Source organism: Python bivittatus, unplaced genomic scaffold (genome assembly GCF_059951505.1).
Source record: "Python bivittatus isolate LINGU-HERP-01145 unplaced genomic scaffold, Pbiv_v1 ctg000610_np1212, whole genome shotgun sequence".
Lineage (NCBI taxonomy): Eukaryota > Metazoa > Chordata > Lepidosauria > Squamata > Pythonidae > Python > Python bivittatus.
In genome coordinates, this window is record NW_028277088.1 from 51,029,299 (window position 1) to 51,044,053 (window position 14,755).

At 34.9% G+C, this 14,755-nt stretch overlaps 1 protein-coding gene across 1 annotated transcript in view; it reads left to right on the plus strand.

Moving 5' to 3' along the window:
* POU6F2 (POU class 6 homeobox 2) overlaps positions 1-14,755 on the plus strand; it is a 302,481-nt gene that overhangs the window by 236,856 nt on the left and 50,870 nt on the right. Inside the window, exon 6 of the mRNA XM_088149999.1 lies at positions 12,621-12,767. Within this exon, the coding sequence (XP_088006125.1) occupies positions 12,621-12,767 (147 nt within the window). The remainder of the gene's footprint in view (positions 1-12,620; positions 12,768-14,755) is intronic.

The window sequence follows — 14,755 nt, forward strand, 5'->3', positions numbered from 1 at the left end:
TTAAGATGTCTGGACTTCAACTCCCAGAATTCCCCATCCAGCATGGCTAGCTGGGGAATTCTAGGAGTTGAAGTCCCTACATCTTAAAGTTCCCAAGGTTGAGAAACACTGGTATAGTTTCTCACTTCATCAGATCCTTTCTTATTCAGAACCCATGAATATATACAGGTATTTTTAGCCTTTAGGAGGTATAATAACGTGAGGTATGTAACAATGAAAATAAGCCAACTTATTCTTGTTAAGATGGCATAAGGCTTACTTTCAAGGCTCTTTAAACATTGGTTGCATCTAATGACATTTAAGAGAGCTTCCAAGTGAGGTCAAAGCAAAGATCCGTAGATCTCCTCCAAGTTCATTTAGGTTGCCTTTTCCATAGCCAGATGCTTTCATATGAGTAATTGAAAGAAACCTTTCACCAACCACAGGGGAGTCTTTTACAGCTGAGCTTCGATTGCAAGCTGAGTGCAGGCCTGTGAACAAGGAGGTGTTTGTAAGCATTTCTAATGGCATTTTGATGTACGTGTACAAAATTGATGTCGGAAGGATCATTGTAAAGTCCCAAACAGTGGAATATTGTGGATATTTTCAGGTGGCAGTCAGATTCTAGCTGGGTGAGCCCAGTGTATTTTCTCATGTCACAGTTGATTAGGTTCACAGGGAAGTGGAAAGAGTAAAAAATTCTCTTATTACTTCAGCAATGCCATATCAACTTTTCCCTTTGAATGCAACATTAGTTTTTGTCCAGAACTCTAACTGCTTTCTACAGTTTGGGGAATTGTAAAGCAGAAACAATTTTCCCAGCTAGGCTGACCTTCACAGTAATAAGAAATGACTGGGATTTCTCTCTATATCTCATATATTTAGACTTTGAGTGGGGGCCAAGGGAAGGAATATGTTTGTTTACTTCATCTTATGTTGCAGGCATCAATTTGGCACTGTGAATCTAATTTTATTCCATTCAGAAGATTCTATAGACTCTGTACTATCTCACCTATTGTAACCTGGCAAGTGCACTGGGAAATGATATTAATGTATTTTAAACCTTTTGTTATCAAATTATCATCATCATCAGCGTAAAGGTGGCATTTTGTTTTTGTCCATTACAGGAACACACCATTACTCACTTATGGGAATAAATATTTTCAGTTAATTTTTGGCTTTACCCAAGGATTTTTAGAAATCTGAGCAACACCAGGAATATATAGAAGGGCTTCCACTACACACTACCATCATTGGGTATGAAGGATATTGCTTTATGCATCAGTGTGTTACTGAATGAACAGAACAGATTTATGGGAACATAAATCGATGCCAGTTTCACATCCATAGAACAAAATGCAATGTTAGTTGACCATCACTCACCAAGAATTTAGATGGAACTATGCAAATTTTGTTATTACACAATCAGCAAATTCACATGTTAGTCCATCATGGACTAAAAATGCCATCACAACCTGGTGCTCTAATCCCCTCATCTTGGTTTGGAAACCTCTAACATTGGCCAAGACACACATTTTTCATGGGCCTTTGGTCTCCCTTTCATATACATATAGACACCCATACATATGATTTGGCTACTTCATAATCAAAAGCAAAAGGGCAAAAAGAACACATTCCACCTGTGAGAATTTTTCAAAAATTCTTTTCATTTGAAAGGATTTCTAAAGCAAGTACTTAATCAAACTGAATCAAAGCTGATACCCCCTCCCCCAAGTATCAAGAGAACTGGCATTAATCCTAATATCTGTTAAAAAATCTATTTGTGTCTAATATTTACCTATATCCAATTTTTTAAATTTTCCTTTTAATAGACTTTGAAAATGATTCCATTGAGAGATGACTATTTTTGTAGTGAGGGAAACAGATTGTGACAAGGATGCATTGGGGTGGGTAGAAAAAATAAATAAAATTGGAGGGTTCCTCTGAAGAAGCAACTTTGAGAAAGCTCACTAATTTTCAGGATATGTATACAAAATTAATGATAGACTAAATAGGAGCATATTAAAATACTCAACCCTATCACAGACTCAGTCTGTGACTTTGGGCAGTTCACTGGTCTTCTAACTTCAAATAAGACATGAGGGAACACAATTCCTCAATGATTTGCACTGGGAAATCCATTCAAATATATGCTTTCCATGGGCATACTATTTTATTATCATTCTTTATAGACCATTTTCTATTTCTGAAGTCATTGAGAAGATTTTCAGTGGGTAAAGTATTGGGTGGGTGTAACACCCACTGTTATACCCACCATTCTTTTCAGACACATGAACTCACCTATTCCTGGCATCTGTCTCTCTAACATGTGTCATAAATTATATACAACACCATAATGCATGACTAATAGTCTGCTCTTGAACTGATGTATTACAGGTTATACAGGTTTGCACAATAAAAGGTCCTTTAAAATCAAATTATATTCACCACATGAAGTGCCAGTTTCCCTTTTACTGTAGCTTTTAAAAATATTGCCATTTTCTTTAATCATTTAGTATTCAATTTAATCATTCACTGGAACATTTAAACATTCAATAGAATATTCAAGTAACTAGAATAAAACTGGATAATATAAAGATGAGGGGTTCATATATAACTCCTACTGATATTTCAGGGTGGCAAAGTGTTTGCCCACTGCAACTGATGATGACTGTTTACAGTATTTACTTACCATTACCATCTGTAGGAGGCCTAAGCTGAGCTCAAATACAATTTTTTAAAAATATAAAGATTTTTTTCCCAAGGTCACATAGGAAATCCTTTGCAAATCTGGATATGAATCTCTAAAGAAACACAAAATTTTATGTATGAAACATTAGGTGAAGCTATATTTCTTAATTATAAGTTCTCATATTAAAATGTTGTAAAAGAGGATGCAATGTCCTTACCTTTCATATTGATGAATGGTTTCTCAGTAGTGCACAATAAAACAGTTCCTATTATAATGTGCAATACTTCAACCAGTGTTCTAAAAAATGATGATGAAACCAAACTTTTTATTTGATTAACTGAATGTTGATTTTATTTCTTTCTGGTAGTGATAATTTGTGGTGCATTAAATGAGGTATTTTAAAAGTCTGATATTGGGCAAAATGTTGATCCTACAAAGCACAGACCACCTTTTATCGATTTTACATTTAGTAAAATAAATTGAGTTTGCAGACCTTAATCCTTTAGGAAAAGCAGAAAAACAGGAAATAAAATCACCAGTATTATTCAGACGGTTCTTTCATCTGATTTTACATGTGAAGAAATTCTACTGTGAAATAAAGCTGCTTACCAAGTATTTTGGTTTCTTGCTAGTTGAATGGAAGCTTGAAAAATGACTGAACAAAATTTCAGGAATGTAGGAACATGTGATTGGAACAGAATGTTTCATCAGCCTGAGACTCATTTGATTGAATAATTTTCCTTTGGGAAGAAATCTTTACAATTTTCAGGTGAAGTTATATTTTTACCAAATAATCTCAATGTAGATTATATCATATGAATTCTACTGTTCTTTATAAGGGAAAGATGGATACAGTCTTTTCCTAAACAGAAAATATTGCAGAAATAAGAAAGTCTCAATGCATTTTTTCTAGCCAATGTATCTCTTTGGTATCATCAAACTAATATCAAGCACATTCAAACACATCACTTCAGTGAATGAGAGAAAGTAAGGGCAAAGGAAGGAGGGAGGAAAAGCAAAAAGCTAATGGGTTTTTAAAGCACTGGATAATATTTGAAGTATTGTATTTCAAATGCTGATCAATATCAGAGTGTTTTGTGACAAATTATTGAAATTATTTTCCCATTTCTTATTAATTAAGTTATTTACTATATGTTTGCAAAAGGGAAACAACTTTTCTAAAAGACTATCTAAAATCAAAACTTTCAATAGCTGAAATAATTATGAATGTTCCCTGTGTTGAGGATTTCCACTTTCTTGGAATTACTCTAAGTAACAGCGATAAAGCTAGGAAATACTTTGGTATTCTCCAGCAATATCTACCCAGTTGTAAATAAGAAATAACAAGAGTTAAAGCAGATAAAATTACTGTAGAGGAAATTAATTCCATACCTAACTGAAAAGAAATAAAGGAAGGCTGCATCTCATTTTCAACCATTTCATCTTCTTGAAATAATTTGTTTTGGGAAGCAAGATTATGCTCTTCTGTAGTGAAGCAAACTGGAGCAGCAGTCATTTTGTTTAACTAAGGAAGCTCCATTTTGAAGTGTTTTCTGAAATGGCTCTCTTTTCAACATTCACTTGGGGCTGGGAGAACATTCAGTACATTGATAGCAGTTGCATATCTACTATAAAATACATGATCATTCCTCCTGTAGCACATTTTAAATTTTCTCCCCCCCCCCCACCAGAGTAACCCTAAACCTGAATTATTACATAAAGTATTTCTTAAAATTCTTTAGGTTTCTTTCCAAATATCAAAGAATATCTTGGAAACCAAACAAAGTTGCTTTATGTGAAACCATAATGTGGACTTTGAAAATACACTCCATATCAGGTTTGGTGATGGAAATTAACAATGCAATTTTATGCATGTCTAATAAAAAATCAAAGTCATTGAATTCAGTGGGACATATTCCCAAATAAACATGCTGTGGAATCAGTTAAGTGGTGAAAAGAAAGTGGGTTGCACAGAAGAGGGGCCAGGTCTCAAAGCCATTCCATTCCCTAATTTTATACTATAAAATAGCACAAATCAATTTAATCTTTATAACAGTTATAGACCAGCATAAGAGAGTGGGGTACAGTTATTAAAAAGAAGCATATAATATCTCTATTTCTATCTCTAATTGTATCTGTAGGATACAAAAAGTGAACATCTAAATGGAGTTATAAAATGCTAGAAAGTATAAAAGATATATAAATTAAAAACTAAATATATATAAAAGATATTTTAAAAAGGATGATGGGAGTGTTAGATGGGAATAGATTAAAAAGTTAGTATATGAAACTATATCAAGTTACAAATCACCCTAATATGATAAACTAAGTGCACATTCAATCTAATTTATAAAATTGAGCCCCAAGCACAAGTCATCATCTAACAAATCTTGGACACTGTTACACAGAACCTGGCAATGTTGTCTGTTGTAACAGGGTTGGTATTTGAAAGTAATGGGGTGATGTAAAATTGTCCTATGTGCCCTGGGTATTGTAGTAATGGTAAGATAAGGCTAGTGTGAATGTCTCTGTAGTACAGGCACTGGAGAAGCACATCCTTTGTTGTTTCTGTGTGTCTAGAGTCACAGGGGCATTGTCATTCCAAGTCAGGAGTCCTCCTATATCGGCTTCAAGGACAGCTAAGGGGATGTCATGAACATCATGCCCTTTTATGTAAAGGCCCTTTTATGTTTTGCGGCTTCCAATTTAGTTTGGCATGCTATGAATATAAAATAGTTTCATTTTGAGAAACAGACTAATTAACCCAAACATTGTATCTTCTTTCTTGGCTCTGTCATCAGAAAGTTTCATTTTGTTTACTTACACAAATTCATGTACGTACAAAAGTGTGCCCCCTTTCCCCCCCCTTTTCACAGTATATTCTTAAGTAGAGAGCTAGTATTAAATGATGTGACTCTGATTAAGTGTTGGCTTGATATGAATGTTCAACCTTCCTGTTGTTTGCAGCTACAGAAAACCACAAATTAGAAACAAAAAAAGTATGAGATAAGTGGAAGTCCTGCCAAGAAACTCACTGCTCTCAGTAGGAACTTTGCCTTGTTTGAATCCTACCTCAAGATTTTTCTATTCCTTGCTATAGTCACTATACCTCCCATGGAAGCCCTGTGTATAAACTATTCTGAACCCTCAATAAAAGGGGAATAATACAATAAAAAGGCTCTCAATTCCTTATTAAGGCATTTCTTTTTAGTGATGCCAATCTCTGGACTTCAGTGGAACCGAATCACTAACAGATCATCATGAAAGAGAAATGGGGATCACATTTTCCCCTCTGTTCTATGCATAAAAATGTGATTCTTGTTCTGTAGTACTAGGAAAGAATGTGAACTTTTGTACAAGCAGACAACTTTTCCTTTTCCTACAGACTATTGCCTTTATTGAGCACTTATATGTGTAACTGAGGTTGTACAAGTTACTGTGTATCAAGGTTCCAGAGACTGAAATCCACATAGAACAGTGTTTCAGTGCACACTATGCACTGTGTGATTCCTTTCCTTGAAATATGCATGGCCTTCTTACACATGAGGATTAATACCTCAAGGATTAATACAGCCACCAATCAGAGTGAAAAAGGATTTGGGAAAGATACAAAAATGCATGGTCAAGTGCTGTGTCCATTTAGACACTGGGCCTCAGAAAAATATAATTATTGTTTAGCTTGTGATGATTTTCCTCTTCCTTGCACATAAAACATTTCTCTTTCATGGTGATCTGTTAGTGATTCAACTCCACTGAAGTCCGGAGATTGGCATCACTAAAAAGAAATGCCTTAATAAGGAATTGAGAGCCTTTTTATTGTACTATTCCCCTTTTATTGAGGGTTCAGAATAGTTTATACACAGGACTTCCATCGGAGGTATAGTGAACTGAAGACAGCTCTGTAAAAGTGGAGCTAACAACTGCGGCAAAGACCAAGGAATCAGTGAGTAGACCAGTCCCTTGGAAACTTTCTGGTGTTTTGGTTTTTACAAGACAAAACAAAGATAAGCAATTTCATGATTTCAAAAACTGGACACTAGAGGGGACTAAAAATTTTAGGCAGAGGTGAGATTTACAAACCTGTAAAATGTTGCAAAACATTATAACATTAACAATACTGAAGGAAGCTTTTGAAGTATGGAATCAGAAAATAGTAGCCACTACATCTACAATGTCAGTAATGATGTCCCCTTCTATGGATAGACTATGTCCAAAAGATGTTATTGAAGAAATGACAGATGTAGAACAAATTTTATCTGACAAGATATGGTACTGAAAGTGGATTTACAACTGACAGGCCAAGAGAATGACTTAGAAAAGGATGTTTCACTGGATCTACAAAAGAAACTGGCTGTAGTTTAAATTTAAAACGGAAATACAAATGACAAACCAAGAGAGTGACCTAGATAATTTTTCCTATCAGATTTACAAAAGAGGCTCATTAAAGCCTTGAAGAACTCTGTGCGATGGGACAAAGAAAAAATGAAGAGAAATCAAATCCTACAACAATATTTGAATGAACTAAAGATTAAGACTGTTAGAAGTAAAAGGAAGGAGTATAATGTTGGTTTATCTAATCAAGGTTAGAACAAGATATGTTGTTACTTCTGGCAACACTTTATGGACTTTCTGCTGACACCAGGACTGAAAAGATGATGTTTTATGGATTTGTTTATACTGTAGATAAGAGATGGGATATGGGATGAAGAGATAAATGTTCGTAACCTTAGAAGGGGTAAAGAGTCACTAAATTTGTTTATACTTCTTGTGATGAAGGTTGGAAGTCACTTCTTTATATCTTTCTTTTCTCTTTATTATATTCTTACTTTTCTCTTTCTGCTCTCTTTTTTTTCTAGCTTTTTTTACTCCTTTCTACTTCTTTTAGTTTATATTAGATTTTACTATTATAATCAAAATTCTTAATAAAAATGAGAGAGAGAGAGAGAGAGAGAGAGAAGTTTATACTCAGTGGAATTATTTGGAAGAACACCAATGGAAGCAAAAAGGCATAGAAAAAAAGACACACATAAGTAAAATATCATTTCCACCAACAAATACTGAAACTCTCAATAATTTTTCCATGTTACTATCTAGTACATAAGCTGCAAAGACTTTTTAAAAATTTTTTGTTACTTTTAAAAGCAGCTAGATTGACTTAATTGCTATTCATGTTTTCACCCATCTGAAAGAAATCAGACATGAAAAAAATAGATAATGATGATTATGATTAGCAAAAAAAAAAAAAAAAACTTTGATTGATAAGCATTAAGCATGCCTATAGCATCCATAAATATTTTGTGTGATTCTGGTTAAGAGATAAAAGTAGGAAAGGCAGGCTACATGAAGAGATACATCTGTCAAGAATGCCCTTTGGAAAGACACAATTCTATAGACAGTAAGATAATACGAGATTTAATAAAAAGTTACAGATTGTTCAGATGTTAGCAGATTTGCTGGAGAAAAAAAAGTATACAGTTTTAATTTGGCTGCCTTGATTTCTGCACCTGTGGCAGAATACCTACATTAGATCATTCTTCTTACTTATTCCCTTTTTTCATTGCAGTGACATCCATACTATCGTTATATCAATGCTGTAGTCTACCAAGAGCCCTGAAATTCACACATGGAAAAATTACCAGCAGTTCTTATTGAGAATTTCACATGTGCTGGCTTGAGAAGTTCTGGCACTAAGTCAAGGGCTAATATAAGAGCTTGCAATCTTCATCCTTGGGCATCTTGCCATTAGGGAAGCTGTATTGTCCTCTGCCCACCAAACTACCCAAACTAACGTTCCATCTACCTGTTCTCCAAATTATATGCTTATCATATTAGCATACCCATGATCCTGTTAAAGCTGTGCTCAGTAGAGTTATTCCTCCTGAGTAATAACAGTTGTAAACAACTGGAGTCTGTCCATAAATTTTCCTTTTTTCACATCTGGCAGTAGAAGAAAGAAATACTTAATCTACAATTAAGGATTTTTTGTATCTTCCATTTAATGCTGATGGAGAAATCAAATGAAGGAGAAGAAGTCACTCTTTTGATTACAGACTCTAGGCTGATCCGCACAGCAAGACCCAATACATAGTCCAGAGTTCATGACATACAGAAAAAAAGAGGAAAAGGTTCCAAGAGAGTGGGGTGAGGCAAGTCATGTATTCATGGGATTAGAACATAAAACAGCATTATGTGCTTTGCAACAAGATAGCTCCAGATTAAGTAATCACAATAAGTTGCTTGGAGTGAAAAACTGAGATCCAGAAAAACATTATGTAATACCGAAGAGGTCCAAAAAACCTGTTATGGGGAAGAAATATTATAGTCTTGAATCCTGCACTTCCTATCCTAACAAGACCTAGGCTAGGTTCCTGGCTACAGGTTCCTGACTTGATTTGAGAATCTTTGCTTCATGCTTGTGGCTAGCAATCATGATGGTTCAGTACTGTGATATACCAGCTACATCCCTTATATGTTTTAATTAGGTTCCTTGTTAATATTGAATTTGCCCTCATACATCTATCAGCTTCTGAAAATTTCCAGGTTGTGACTTTAAGCAAACATAGATGAGCAGAACAGAGTAAAAATAGTAGCAGCAAAATCTTAGGCTTGGAAGGAGAAGAAAACTCAAGAGAATTTAAGGGGAAAAAATACAGCATTTACAAGATGAATAGTCACAGACTATGATTGTACAAAATATATAAAGAACAAGAAGATCAATAATTCCCAAAGACCTGTGTAATTCTCTTTTCAAAGTTTTAACAGAATGCCAACTGAAATTATCTTATTAAGGACTGAAACTGAACTCGACTCAACTGTCCGTTGCTGTCTGTAGACTATATGTGCATTTCTCATAGAACCTTAATAGAGGTACAACCATTGTAGAGTTTAAGTGGTGGCTTGAAAGTCTGAATCCTGTGCTGGAAGGGAAGGAGAAAGGGAAGGAAAGGGATAGGATGCTATGAAAGCAATTCTCCACAGCTGCTTTGCAATGTTAAAAATGAGTCACAATTATTTTTCATTAAAAAATTGGTCTTTCCCAAACCAGTTTTTCAAGACTCTTAAAGTCCATTCTTAATATCCTGTCTTTTCCTCCATCAACATAACATAACGCAACCTGATTAGCTATATTGTGTTGTGTCATCACATTTATTCTATTGATTGTCTAGAATCATTCAGGGTTTAATTAATTTATTTATTCAATTTGTACACCACCCAACTCTCAGCAACAATCTTGAGAGGGAGGAAAATTAGTGAATAGATTTATTTCCCCTGAATTAAAACCAGATCATATTCATATTCCAATCACATTCTGTTCATTGCATCAGAATCTCTTTTTTTTTCTCAGTTTGACTTGTGGATCATGGTGAATAGTGTAGCAAATTCAGATGATCTAGTCTTGTGATCATATCTAGCAGAATCAGAATTGAGAGGTTCACATATTTTGTCTGTGTTTGGCCCTATGTATAGTATAGACATTCACACATTTGTGCCAAGACTGATTCATACTGATAGAACTACGTAGCCAATAGATTGATAAATTGTTCCATGGCTGATGCTGCTGCCTTCTCCTTATCTTATGGTCTGACACATAAAACCACATTGCTTTAGGACAGGATTCTGATAAATGACCAGCACTGAGGACTGAACAGCTAAAGAACTTTAGAAGTAACTCAGCAAAGACCTTTTTGCTATTCTCCCCATGCTCTGAGTCATCAGGTTCCACCCCAGTGGTGACCTGCAACAGCACTTTGTCTTTTTAGTTATAAACAGAAAATGTTTTAGGTATACACAGTATCTAAAAAGAAATGTGAGTAGTGGAATAAAGAAGCATATAGCCAAAGTAACTGAGAGAAAATCTAATAGACACATTTACAGTCACAAGCTTGGAGAATAACCTAAAGCACCATAAGAAGAAAAAATATAAGCAGTATTACTAGACTTGCTTGCTGCCACTTATTATTTATGTGAAAACCACATAAATTAAATGAGAAAGGAAGAGATTTTTTTTGATAATATATCATATATATTTGGCTAGCAAATGTAGCCTGAACCAACCCAGTCATATCTCTCTCTCTCCTTTTGAAGTAAGATTGAGCTGAGTCCCAGCAATTTTCCTTAATTTTTGTCCATTACATTTTACCCTAACAACCCAAAATACCAGTACAGATGGATATGCATGACCAAACTGACATAAAAATACCGATTTAATAAAAGAACTTTGCTGCTTAAATGTATTTTATTGATTTTTTCTCCTAAGGCTGCTGCTAAATATATTTTGGACTAGGAAAATTTGGGCAAGGTTTCAACTTGATCATGCTAGAAGTAAAAATGTTTTGAGATACCACAATCTATGCCACATAATAAGTGAAAGCAGGATGTATGTTGAAGGATGTGATGTGCTGTTCCTGTCACCTTAGGTTGTGTCAATTCATATTGAATCAAGTCAGGTTGTATCAGCAACATCCCTATCAGTAGTTATTCTTGAGTGCAGTAGGTTTGACTTTAAGTAGATTTAGACAGGAAATATCTCAGCTACAATAAATTTATATAATGAACAGTGCAAATCAACTGTTTCTAAAGTCCCCAGAAAACTTACATTTTTATATCAGGCTTGTTTATATTTCTGCCATGGTATCCTAATACAATCAAGTATACATTCAGATTTTCTAGTTTCAGTATAAACCTATATTAAATAATAGAGCTGTGCATATTTTGAGAGTGATTCTGAAAAGGCACTTCAGAGTAAGATGTACCTCTTAAAGCAGCTGCTACTTCCCCCGCCTTTTCCTTCTTTTCCCTACAGGCTTAAAAAAGACCTGTGGTTTAAGAGTCAACTCATTAAGGCAGCCATGTCTTTAATGCAACTCTTTGAAACAGTCCCATCTTTTTAGTTTCAGAGGGAGGTCTTAAAAATGACACGTGTGCTTTAAAGATATACTGTGCTTGTATCCCTACGCATTTGGTTTCATCTCTTCTGAATCACTTTTTAAGCATACACAGCCCTCTTAAATAACCTGTGTATGGTCATAATAGTTGAGACAGCCATAGATGTTTGGTATGAAGCACCTACATTCAATTTTTTAGAATATTTTCCATTTTATTATTCCTTCTAACTCTGTATTTTAAAATAACACAACAGAAATTTTAACAGTGAATTGAAACACTTGGAATCACCTTCTAATAGGATTGTAAAATTTCATAGAACACTTGAGACTTCTCTTCCCATTGCCAGCCTCTTAAAAAAAGTTTTCTTAACTGGCACCTATAAACCTACTTTATTATAATCTGTAACTCACACATTTATTATGTGACTCATGTGAGATATTCATTCTCTGGCTTTTGCTTTAGCTTTAGCTAATATAGGATTTTCATGGAAGCAAAAAGGACTGAAAGAAATGTAGCTGTTCATCTAAAATTGTGACCATTTAATTAGACGGTTTTTCCTGGGACAGTATTCTGCAGTTTACAGTTGTCCTAGCTAAATGAGAATAGCTGGATGATATACATAGTGTATTTATTTATTGAATAAATTTATTTGGCTGCCCATCTCAAATACATGTTTTCAGAACCTTGTACCTAATTCAAATTTGCTTATGATTCATTTATTAAAAAAAATAGTTTTATGTGCTGTTGTTTTTAAAATCCATATTCTGTTTGAATAATCTGTATTTATACAAGAAACTCCCTATAGATAGAAAAGATTCTTTGGCCAGACTTCACTATCATTACCATCCACTCGAGGTTGAGTCATTTCCACTTGTTCCAACAGAACTTATAAAGTGTTTAGAATCAGGCTGCCTGATATTCACACTGTCAAAGCTCCCAAACATAGTTTGAGATGTTAAGATTAACTGTTCCTTCCCGTCAAGCTGATTATTAATAATGTTGAGCTACAGAACTGAACTGCAGTGAGTAGCCTTATTCTTTCCTCTTTTATTCCCATTTTCAGCTGGTTAACAATCCTCTGGCAAGTCAAGCAGCAGCCGCCGCCGCCGCCGCCGCCATGGGCTCAATAGCCAGCTCACAAGCCTTTGGCAATGCACTCTCCAGTCTTCAGGGGGTCACAGGTCAACTAGTCACTAATGCACAAGGACAGGTGAGTGGGAGATGGATGGAAATAGTGAATTCACATGGCATATTGAGCATTTCCAATGATAACAGTCTGGGACTGTACATATATGAAAGGGGAGATGGATATATAAGAGAAAAAATTAAAGATGTAGAGCACTAAGAGGTTTGAACTGAGACTAAGTCATATTAAAAGTAGATCCTGAAAATCACTGGGACTTAAATCCCTATATTAGTCCTGGACCCAATCCAATATTATTTTTTAAAATAAAGCATAAACATGAACAAATGTTTGGTTTTGGCCTCATTTCTAATTTTTCGCAAAGATATACAGCATATCTTGAGCATTTCTCCTATCAGTTCTTGTTTTATAAAATCATCAATTAACATCACCAGAATCAGCAAGTCTCCTTTATTCCTTTGAAAAGATTGATGCCACAACACAATGTTTAACATATCTTATTGTACTACAATGAATTTTTGTAATGAGCTTTGAGTGATACTCTTGGGAATGATCAAAGCAAAGTTCACAGTTTAAACTTACTATATCTAAATGACATGGCTAGGAGGGATTATCAGGGAAATTTTGGCCCATTGTCATCAATATATGGATGACATCTGCTACTATTTCTCTTGTGCATTTTCTACCATGGAAATTGTTGATGTTCTGAATTGGTATCTGTCAGAACCTGCAGGAAGGGTTGTGTGTGTAATAATTTGAGATTTATTCCAGAGATACTTCTGATCAGGAAGCAGAAGTAGACAGGAATTGAATTTCAACTAATAATATTCCCCTGAAAAAACTGGTCTGGGATGTTTTTAGATTCAGTTTTGCACTCAAAAGCTTAAATGGCAGCTGTAACCAGAAGTTTCTGTGCCCAGCATAAATTAATACAACATGCTCTATGTGGAGCTACCTTTGAAATGTTTTTGGAAACTGCAGTTTTTCCAGAATCCAACACAAAATTGATGGATGGTAGTATGGCAAGTCCATACTACCCTATTCCTGCAAGGGTTCCACTGAACGCTTGCCAGTTTCTTTCCAGGCATAAGTCAAAGTATTAGTGTTGATCCTTAATGATCAAACGTTTCAGGTTTCAAATAATTTTGCATCTGCCTTTATCTTCTCTATGTCCTTATGTATGGCAGAAGTACATTTGGTCGAGTCAAAAGGGCCTTCCCAGTAGCCATGCCTACATTCAAAAACTTCCCACCACAGGAAGCCATATTGGCACCCTCCTTAGTAGTTGTTCACCCCACAGCAGTATTTTTTTCCCCCGAAGACGCTGTTTGCTCTCTTTCCTCTGATTAGGTAATTTGTATTAGATAAATGTTGTAATTGTAAGTGCACGTGTTGTAAATTTGTAATCATTTTAATTGTTGTTAGCTGCCCTGAATGGGAGTGAATCAGGTTCTAAATTTTCCAAGTAAGATAAATACTTCTATCCACATATAGTCATAAAGTATTTTCTCTTTTTTGCTCTGGCTTATTTTACATAGGATTGCAGATATTCACAGTGGAATTGGATTTAACGTGATTACTTCCAAGGAAGCTTACAGAGCGTTTGCCTGTCAAAGATGCTTTGTTTTCATTGAATTCCATTTTGCTATTTTGTATTTGTATATAGCCTTGGTTGTTATCTCACATACATACAGAATCTAGAAAATAATGATGGTGCCACATATTAAAGCAAATGATATATTAATTATATTGCAGATAGCAGTTAATTTGCATTTTTGATACGGAGGATATATTAAACAGATACAAATATATCACTGGTATGCGTGAATGCTGGGTAGCTGAAAATATACTACTCCTTCTCATCACGTGTAGATTACCTGCTTACAAGAAACACATTTAGGTAGTTCAAACAATTTGAGTGAAGTTACTCCTTTCTTTAATAACTCAGCTGATGAATATTGTCAGGACTGGATCATGGAGAAACAAGAGCCAGATTTCAGTATGTTTGGTGAACCTCAAGCTCTTCCCAGTTAACCTCTTATACTGGGAAGAAA